General features: G+C 35.6%; 1 protein-coding gene across 1 annotated transcript in view; it reads right to left on the bottom strand.

Annotated features, from left to right (window-relative positions):
- The window catches only part of Gprk1 (G protein-coupled receptor kinase 1), a 44,855-nt gene extending 36,055 nt beyond the window's left edge, over nucleotides 1-8,800 (bottom strand). Inside the window, 2 exon segments of the mRNA XM_028183572.2 lie at nucleotides 1,133-1,209; nucleotides 8,255-8,800. Coding sequence (XP_028039373.2) covers nucleotides 1,133-1,209; nucleotides 8,255-8,367 — 190 coding nt within the window. The 5' untranslated portion in view covers nucleotides 8,368-8,800.
- Between the last annotated feature and the right edge of the window lie 2,066 nt (nucleotides 8,801-10,866).

Raw genomic sequence — 10,866 nt, forward strand, 5'->3', positions numbered from 1 at the left:
TGGTCTAGATTAGTCAGGATTTTTCTTTTACAAATAAAAATAGCGAAAGTAAAACATAATTGCCAATGTAAGGGTGAACGAAGTAAGTGCTTATTCAGTCAGTGGAGAAATTGTGAAAGCTTTGGCGTAAATCGTTCAAGATGAAACGATTCAAAGACCTTCGTGTTTACACAAGACCGTGTTTACCTGAGAACAAACTCATGAAAGCGTTATTTTGTAGATATTATCGTTGCGAATTCCGAACGTTCTTTTTTTCAGTGATAAAACAAAACGTGGGAGCTTAGCAATTTATCCGATGCTATATTCTTTCGTCCTTTTTTTTAATTTACTGGTTACGAGCTGGTATAACGACACCTACCATGGTATCTAAGAGATACGTCAAAAACCTGAATTGTGCTTCTCAAGATAACCTTGCATGTAATACTAGTTTCGAACGATAACATTACGGGCCGTCAGTCTACCGAGTAATAACCACCGATCTGTGGTGTTCCCTATACAAGAAAATTAACTTATCTAATTCATATATTGATTGAGTATCACCGTCCCACCTATTTTTGCCGCAAAGCAGTCGTGCGTTTCGATCCGAAAGGCAGAGCAGACATATTACGCTGCTGTTGAAACTTCGACCTTACGCCACAATATTGTAGGCGGCATTCGCTTTGTCAGCGTATATAGGCTCCGGTAAATACTTATTACCTAATGGGCCATGAGCTCGTATACCCATATGCACCAGAGAACATTGGGCTCGATATCTCGAGAGATATCTAATATCAACGCTATCATGAAGTAATACTTAAAGCTAGGCTCTCAAAATCTGAAGCTCACGACCTTGTACACCACACTTCTTTGTAAAGTGAAGCCTGGATATAATTTTATGGATTGCTACTACCTCTGATCTAGAAACCCAAATTATCAACTACTTCTATTTGACACCATACAATAAAGTGCCGTTGGAAATATCGATGATTTCAATCAAGTTTGTTATCGATAAGCCTAAGGAAATACTTCGGTATAACTCCAATAAATATAATATAGACATTAACTAATTATCATGAGATGGCCTTATAATGATTAATAAAATCGTTTTGCTATTTAAGCAATGAATTATAATTGAACAGATATTACTACTTACCTAATACTTGATTGAATATTTTGTCAAAGTTCACTTCGTTTTTCTTTTCCATGTATTTGTGCATTACACTCCGAACACTGAAACAAAAACGTGCTTACAGTCAATTTGTTTTATATAATTGTTTATATAATCTACTGTAACTTGTTCTATAAAATACTGGAAAAAAGATTTTTTTTTATTTTTATTAAGTAATGTTATAATCTTCCTATCACGATTTTATGCTTATCCATTTGGACCGAAAAGATTCTCGACACCTTTGCATTTGAATGGAAATAAGGTACATATTTTCAGAGTTCAAGAAAAATTCAAGACATAGAGACAAAATGACTAAACTTAAAAAACAATTTCAAGTTAAAATACTAAAAGGTGTCTTTTGATATACTATGGTAGACATATTTAAAAAAGAAACACTTCGGTTTCGTTGTTGTGCATGATAATTTGTTGTAGCTAGTTATTAATAAGCAAAATACACAGCTGAGAACCGCACTCCCTACTAAGCTGATCTTGCTGCTCCCAACCATGCACTAGTGCTATAACGTTGAATTTCGCCCTTAGTAGACGGGTGTGAGTTTGCGGCAGCGGTTGAACGTACTGTAAATAGTGTTTGGTTTTCAAACTTGCGGGTTTTTCCCATAAATTTATGTTTACTGTACCGAGTGCATGTTTTTCTAAATAAGCAGTGGAATCTTTTCAGAATGCAACATTAGTATCCTAATTGCTTATGAAGTTACATGAAGCAATAGATTTGTTGTCATTCACAAGGGTACAAAATATAATACGTATTTTTACTACATTGTTGTGATCGATTACTTATTTGGTTTAATGACCTGAAGTGATTACCAATTTAGTTTCAGTTACGGTTTAATTACGGCAGGCACCGTCTTGACTCTACCCCTGGCATTGCTGAACAGTGAAGTCGAAATCTTTTAAATTACATTTGAGATGACACTCGGGAGTGGTTAAATCAGAATACAAAAATGCTTCGTGACAGATATAGGGAGGACGGTCGTGCCTAGGCATGCGTTGCTCACAATACACCTTACCACCAGTTAACTACGGTTGGCGAGGGCAGCATGCTGTATCTAACGTTATTTCCCATAATTCGGTGAATTGATAATCACATTCCCAAGGGAACACCCACGTACAAATTAACATTAACCCCAATTAAATGGGGTAAATATTATTTTGTCTAGAATAGCACCACCTCACGATTAAATCTACTACAAATGATCACATAGAGACTATTGGACGCATATGATATCACATCAACAGAGATCAGCATTACTGTATGATCACCAAATAAATTTTTGAACATCTCGGAACATTTCGGCGAGTCCCGTTTCTGTTGTTTCTCTTACAATATGTTGCCTATATTATTTTTAAAGTATATTACTGGGAAATAATTTATTCTATCGTTTTATGAGAGAAGAAAAGTCTTAAATAATACATATAAATAAGACATAATTGTTGCACCCTGTTGAAAATGGGTGAGTGATACATGTACACGCCCATTAGTTCGATACCGGCGCATATATCAAATAGCGAACTTGCGAAAAGAACAACGGGCGCATTCGGGGAAACAGATTAGTTGTGGCGCGATATGTGTTGGATTCCGCCAAATCCGTATTTGAAAGGCAGGCTAAGTCATCATGCTTTCTGGCTTGTTTGGAGAATATAGATTAATTTGAGAGATAACGCAATCAGCGTCCATACTCATCAGGGTGACCTTGAACGGCAAACTTGTTGCCGGCCATATAGGAAGCTTTTGAGGGTATTTTAATTTTTTCGATATTTCATCATTATAGTAATACGAATTGAAATAGATAGCAGACATTTAGTCATACAAGCTGATACCCGCGGCTTCGCCCGCGCGATCAAGGAGAACTTAAGTGTAGTTTCCCGTGGGAATGAGATGACTTTTTGGAATGGGAGAATCAATCTGCTGCTTAATTTCGACGTGAAAAAATAAGCAAACATACACACTTTCACATTTATAAGATTAGTGTAGATTAATTACAACCGAAAACATCCGAAGCTCCACCTTTAATCAATTCAATTTGTTAAAAAGATTTCGAGATTCTGAAAGAGTGTAAGTCTTACACTATGGCTGTGTAAAACCTAAAAAGGATGATAGTCCAAAAAAGGATGATACATATTATATGGTTATGATGGTTTGAACTACGCTAACCACCTCCAACTTCAGATTAATCATTTATTGCAGCTATAAAAACACGACATACTTTTTATTTGCGGTTCGTAATGACTGTTATGATCTATCCTACATTAATGACACAATACAACTAATGTTACAATAACACGAAAATCAAAATAATGAAGGACACATAGGTGTTATCGGTGTGTACATGGAACAGTAACGATTTACCATTAAATGAGTTCGTTTTCCTTCAGGAGCTAATAAAAAGAAATGAAGCATTTTACTTCAAGACAAAACTCATTCTTATAAACGGGTTTCGCTACAAAAGGAACAAGAAAATAAAGGACCTTAATCACAACTTCGTTGAGCTGGTCGTTGTGAAAACCCTCGTTTTTATTGTTCCGTCAAAGGTGATGGAACGAATGACGAATACTTCGTTCTTAGAATACCGCTGTAGTAGTGACGGGAAACATCAAGCATGCAACATACACTGTTCTGTATTATTTAATATAATTTTAAATAAAATAAATATCTATGATTATTATGTACTTAAATCGATAACTTTTTATCGCTCGCTGCACGTCTCCGTAGTCGGTTCGAACAGCTGTTTTTTAATTATAAGTATATGTTATTTTTAGTATGACAAAGAGTAAACATGATGTTAGCAATCACAATAATCGTTAATTCAAGTTTTCCCTGTTGACTTCCAACATCACCTGTTCCAAGAGCCACCTGTTCTAAGAAAGTTTGCCTCTTTGTGAGTGAAAAACCCACCCGTACTGTGATTACCATTGTCCAGTGGCCACTTAATTGCACCCAAACAATTGTGTTCAGACCGACTTCAGTTCTACCGCTGCCTGGACTGCCAAGTGTTCCTTTCATTAACACAGCAAGCTCTGTGACTTTCATTTCCTTTACGTAGCGTGCCATTTCATTCGCAAAAAGCTACCTACATGCGTTCTAAGAACGTTGTATAGTAGATTTTTTCAAAGAAAAATTTCGAGGTTACGCACCTTTAAGCGCAACTACCACCACCAGCCCTCCATCGACTACAACCGCGGTAACGACTGATTCGTGCATTGGCGCAATATTGAAATATTAATAATTATTAAATAATTAATTAAATAATATTGACTAGTATAGACTAGTAATAATAACAGAACCTTAATCTCTTTTTCCTACCTATTCTAGTGACCTCTCGAGGTCATATTAGATTCAGCGAACGAGTAGGTGAGCTCAAGGAGCTCAACCTGATGAATTTGCTAATATTAGCCCTAGCAAGAGTGGTGCTTCGCAGAATCTTCCACCGGATCGGAAACACTGAGAAGATCCGGCGAAAAACTCAGTGGGCTGTATCTGAGGGTGTATCTAGGTGTGAATCGCGAAAACCGTAGAAGGTAATAAATAGTCTGCGCGTTCACTCAAGTTTATTAAACTACAGTATCCTCTCATAGCATCAGTCCAAGAGTTGTGACAGCGATTCGGTGATATATTCATTCGGGAGCGAGCTCTTTGCCGTCTTTAGAAGCGCTCGGCCCTTTAGAAATCGCCCACTCATCCTACTGAATCGTTAAAGGCCTCTGGCTCAAAAGCAATAGCTTTACTAATAAATAGATAATCTTATATTGATTACCAGTAGCATGTTTTCACGGAACCCGTCTTGCCAATTTTTGACCTGAAATAATCACGTCTTTCTGTTTATAGGGTCGCAATAGAAAAGTACCAATTAAATTCAGATCATTTCATTTCTGGAGGTAAACAACGGCATTCACATTTCGGTATCTGAGCTTTAGTAAACATTTAACATAATGTGTGCTATGAAATAGTCTGGACATCCTCGCCAGTAAAAAAATGCCTGTCTGCTATAAATAGAGTACAATCGCTTTTACGTTAATTTTAATATCTTAAAATTGTAAACACGAACGTATGTGTTTTCTGTTGAAGGTTAATTCTCGTGTGTCGGATCATTGTGAATTTGTGACTCTCAGAGTTTACGGAATAATATTAGATCCCTTCGTGTTTAGATCTATAAATTTCAACTGCTAAAGGAGCTGTTTAGATCGATACATCTTAGGTGTAGAATATTTTTGTTACAATTCCTATATTAGATAATGATGATTTTGATATGTTACATCACAAATAGGGTATAAGCGGTATTGGATACGGTTAAATGTGACGTCCCACGGTTTCATGAGTCTTATCAACTATCGCGTGATTGAACGATTTTTTTTGGGAAATTTCTTTCTTTCATAAAGCGTTTCGGAAGGGGGTTTAACTCCCAGAGTTAATTCCAATTTTTCTAATTAAATACGGATCCTCACGCAAAATATTCACAAAAGACATCAACGATACGCAATTGGAATTTAGTTGGGTTATGAAAATGAAATGCACCATATTTGTTAGTTTACGTAATTATTAGTGGAAAGAGGGTAATTCTGTCGTCAACACGTCATTATTTTGATTTGAAGACAGACAGAATGCCGCTATTATAATGGATGCAATTGAGACATCGAACTCATGTTTCATTTAATCACTTAATACCTGTTAATCTTATCTTATCTTGCGCTTTAGGGGCTGGCCAAATAATTTCCTCAGCTTGAGATCTTTTGTCTACTATCAGATACATCTCACCTCCATCATCACTTCCATGAAACCTATGTTTGAAGATAAGAGCCTATAGACATCTTGGTCAGCGCGACTGTTGCCCATAATGTTCAATCTTGTCCTTACCGTTACATTCACAAAAAATATGGTGCAGCATATCCTCCATACAGAATTGGCAGGTGCTGTCATCAGCCAGATTCAGCCATACTAATTACTTCTAAATATCTAAATTATCCAAACTTAATGAGGATTGCTATTTACTATAATAGAAACTTCATAATAATTAGATTATTAATATGTACACTAAATATACATCTTCATCACATCATAGTCGGTTGCTCTGGGCTGAGCAGTCGTTGTCATGTGAAAATTCTTGTTTATTAAAGCCTTGACAGATGTTTTCCATAGTTTGCAAACTGAGGCTTATTATTGAACTTACAGTAAATGGCAATTATAGTAACTTTGGGCAGATACCTATTTTGTTTGTTTTTAACTGTCCCTATCTATTTGGTAAGCAAGTTCACTACACATTATACACTGAAATGTATTGTTTTTGTGTATTACTAAAGATGGAAACAATGGATATCAGAACAGATTGACTCCAAACCGTGAATAGCATGTACACATTGTCTCAAGGACATTAGATAAAATCCACGTTTTACAATATATTTTATCCTTCAGATGAGAATGTATGTTTTATTTTGAGCAGAATTGTATTTAAGCATTCAAAACTCGATACATGCCATATACCCTTTACACAGGAAAAGAATCAAAGGGTAGAAGTCAACACTACAGATGGATGGTGAGAAAATAGTTGTAGTAGTTCACTTTGGGGAAAGTTGATTCATACTCCATTAAAAATTTTACCTAGAAAGTTTGCTTCAAAGTTCAAGTTTTTCTTTATAAGAATAAAATATTTAAATATTGCCATTGCATTAAATTAAGCTTAATAGAATGCACTAAAGATAAAGAACACGTTGTTTTGATTTCTGCCTTATCTATTTATGACACGCTGATTACAGTATAGAATCAGTGATTGTTTAATAAGAAAAAAAAAACCGACATACAGTATGTTTTAAATAAAAAGGATGTGCAAAGGCTTGATGCCTTGTTACAATTAAAAGGTATGTTCTGAGTATATTGTTACAGCTTTTAAATTAATAACTAATTCACACAGCATTAACTATCAAGGTCAACTACATTACCATCAGTCTGAAAGAGTAATACTACATCACTAGAGGATACATGGGTATCGGGGTAGCTAAACAGGAGCAATGATAACCACTTACTGTGATTATGGGTTCATCTGCTTTCAATGCAAATAAAAAAATAAACAGAATGGTAAAATAAATCAAGCCAAACTTGTCTGCCGATCTCTATTACTATTGTTGCAGTTATTTTATGATCACCATCATTGAAGACTGAAATTCATTAATTCTGAGGTAGAAATGGTCTGGTACGTAGTTCAAAATAGTTATAAAAAATATTCTAGAATTACTTGTATTATAAACATGGAATTTAAGGTAAAGCCAATTGTTAAAAACCTCCACTCCACAAGTATTGAAAAGAAACATTTTTTACCATTATGCAAATATTTGGAAAGTTAATATCATCAATGTGAAATAATTCAAAACCCTTGACCACACATAAATAAAACTCCTTTAATGAGTAAAGACAATTTAAATAATAAAATATTTTTCAGTTTCATATTTATATTTTTCTATCTTTCAAATTATTTACTTCTCAAAATGAAAAGGAATAAAAGTAGGAAAACGTATTGACTGCCTTTTTAGATGACTGAACTATGAGAAAGAACTTATAGCAATTTGATCTAGTATTTACAATTTACATACAGTTTGTTAAATGCGAAACCTCATTATGGATTAATTTGGCAACCAATTCATGATCTGAAAACAGCTCATATTTAGAATGAAAAAACAACAAAAGAGTAATAAAACAACCTTAACCTTTATCTGTATATATTTTGCTTTGAATTTTATGCCCTTGATCTAGGTAGTGTATTTTTGTACTCTGGTTGTATTGGTAACATGTATGACTAGTTAACAAAGTAAACTCTACTTTTGATACCATAACTCCCTTAAATTACCTTAATGATTTTTTATCTAAATGATATTGACCCACGAATTTTTATTGGTATATTCTTATCATTAAACTGAAAATAAATCTCATAAAACAAAATCAAAATAAGGAGAAAATTATTTTTCATCTGTGAAGAATTAATGATGATATTGTTTCAAAGTGAACTATAATTTCATCAACAAGAATTATTTAGAATTAATTTTGTAAACAAGTTATTTTATGTTTCTCTAACTGACACTACATGATGTAAGACATTACTTTACCTTGGATCTGGAAGAACGATTTTTTTGCTAGCTCGTGCTGCAGGAGTGCATTTCGATTTCTCCATAGCCATCAAGTAGCTCACGTCTGCCAGCACAGCCTCGAGGTCCGCCATTTTGAGACAGGATTTATTTACCTCCTCCACCAGAAAAGAGGAACAGCACTGTTTCACAACACGTTCACAGAATAAATTATTTCAACTTCCACCAGATAGTCATAACCTTCTTCACATGACGACTGTTCACCGTTTCACAGAATATGTTGATGAATGGTGACACATGCTGAACATTTTCAATCGTAAAAACTATTTTTAATAACATATAAGTAAATAAAAACAGATATTTCAACTTGTTAGTCGAATTAAAATTAATTTTTTGTGATGTTAAGCACTTAAAATAGTAATTCGACGTTGAAAACAAGTTTATAATTCCAGAAAATGAAATTCATTTCAACCCGTCATTTGGATCTAGACTCACACACGTCTCGGATCACACAGAATGACACAGACTACAAACAGACTGACAAAGACTAGAGAGTCAACAACAGTCATCTGTCTGATGTCACAATGAATTATTTAATTGTCATGTCACCGTAACACACAGAATGCCTGTACTTATGTACATTTGTCGCAAACCACAATCATGTACAAACAATTAATGATATTTCAAGGACCAGATGCCAGTCACCACATGCTAACATAACAGGTGTAGATAACAAATAACAAGAAAAAAGAAACGCCACCGAAACGTATAAAAAACATTTGACCCCAAATTTTTTCACAAATAATGCTTAACCATAACATTTTAATATTTAATCAAAACTTATAATGATGAATGAGAACGAGATGTGAGATGTGAGCATGTCGCTATGCTCGACTTCTATGATGGACTGACAACATGTAATAAAAATGAAATCCGCAAAGAAATTTGCTTAATTTTTCAATAACTTAATTTGCTAATGCTTTTTTTTATTGCTTAGATGGGTGGACGAGCTCACAACCCACCTGGTGTTAAGTAGTTACTGAGGCCCATGGACATCTACAACGTAAATGCGACACCCACCTTGAGATATAAGTTCTAAGATCTCAGTATAGTTACTAAAGGCTGCCCCACCCTTCAAACCGAAACGCATTACTGCTTCATGGCAGAAATAGGCAGGGTGGTGGTACTTCCTCATAAGAGGTCCTACCTCCAGTAATTTCGCAAATTATAATTTTGCGGGTTTCATTTTTATTACACGACTAGCTGACCCGGCAGACTTCGTAGTGCCTCAACCGATAAATAACAGACTTTTGTATAAAATAAACTTAAAACAAACAAAACGAATCCGTCCGACGGGGGACACATCAAAGGAATAAACAAAATTGTTATTTTTATTTAATTCCGAGCATTTTCATATAAAACTGACCTTTTAAACCTTCTCTGGACTTCCACAAATCATTCAAGACCAAAGTTAACCAAATCGGTCAAGACTCAAGCCGTTCTCGAGTCCCTAGCGAGACTAACGAACAGCAATTCATTTTTATATATAAAGATAGATAAAAGATAGATTGATGTAATTCCTTCACCGTGGAAGTCAATCGTGAACATTTGTTGAGTACATAATTCATTAGAAAAATTGGCACCCGCCTGGGATTCGAACCCGGTGCATCGCTCAACACGAATGCACCGGACGTCTTATCCCAGAGGCCACGACGACTTCAGCCTTCACGACTGCCTTATGTTCTCTAACAAGCCGAAAATCCAGATAAAAATGTTTTCTGCGGCGTTTTCGTCAAAGCCATAATCCTCATAAAATTCGGAAAATATCATAAAAAAACAGTTATCCCAAAAAATTATTGATGTCTCGATAAATACATACCGTGATGAGAAAGTATTTAAAATTTTCATTTTATTTTGAAAAACAATATAACTGCGTATATGAGCTTTGTTCCCTGTTTCAATTTTACAAATTAAACCCAAACTGATTCCAATTGCCTTGAATTTTGAAATTAGCACCAGTGTTCAAAAAATATTATATGAACTGAGACTTATTGGTGGAAACGCAAGGAGCGAAGTTTTGTGGCTTGTTATTTTGTTAATTTAGTGTTCAGGCATAAATGTGATATTAGATGTAAGTGCTTAGATGTGAGTTATAATGGTGACTTATTAACCGGTATTAAATGTGAGAAAATGAAACAAAGCCAGTGGACGTAGCTTCTCGAGATCTTTTTTTTTTTTTTTTATTGCCCTTGTAGGCAGACGAGCATACGGCCCACCTGATGGTGAGTGGTTACCGTCGCCCATGGACTTCAGCAATGCCAGGGGCAGAGCCAAGCCGCTGCCTACCGTTTAATACTCTCCACAAGCCTCGTTTGAAGAAGGACATGTCATAGCGCTCGGGAAACACCGTGGAGGGGAGCTCATTCCATAGCCGGATGGTACGTGGTAAAAAAGACCTCTGGAAACGCACTGTGGATGACCGCAGTGGCTCCAGGTAGTATGGGTGAACTCTACTCCGGTGGCGGGCGGTGCGATGGTAAAAACGAGATGCCGGTATCATCTCGAACAATTCCTCAGAGCACTCCCCATGGAACAAACGGTACAAAATACAGAGGGAACCGAAGTCCCTCCGC

Source organism: Bombyx mandarina, chromosome 08 (genome assembly GCF_030267445.1).
Source record: "Bombyx mandarina strain Sakado chromosome 08, ASM3026744v2".
In the NCBI taxonomy this organism is placed as follows: Eukaryota; Metazoa; Arthropoda; class Insecta; order Lepidoptera; family Bombycidae; genus Bombyx; species Bombyx mandarina.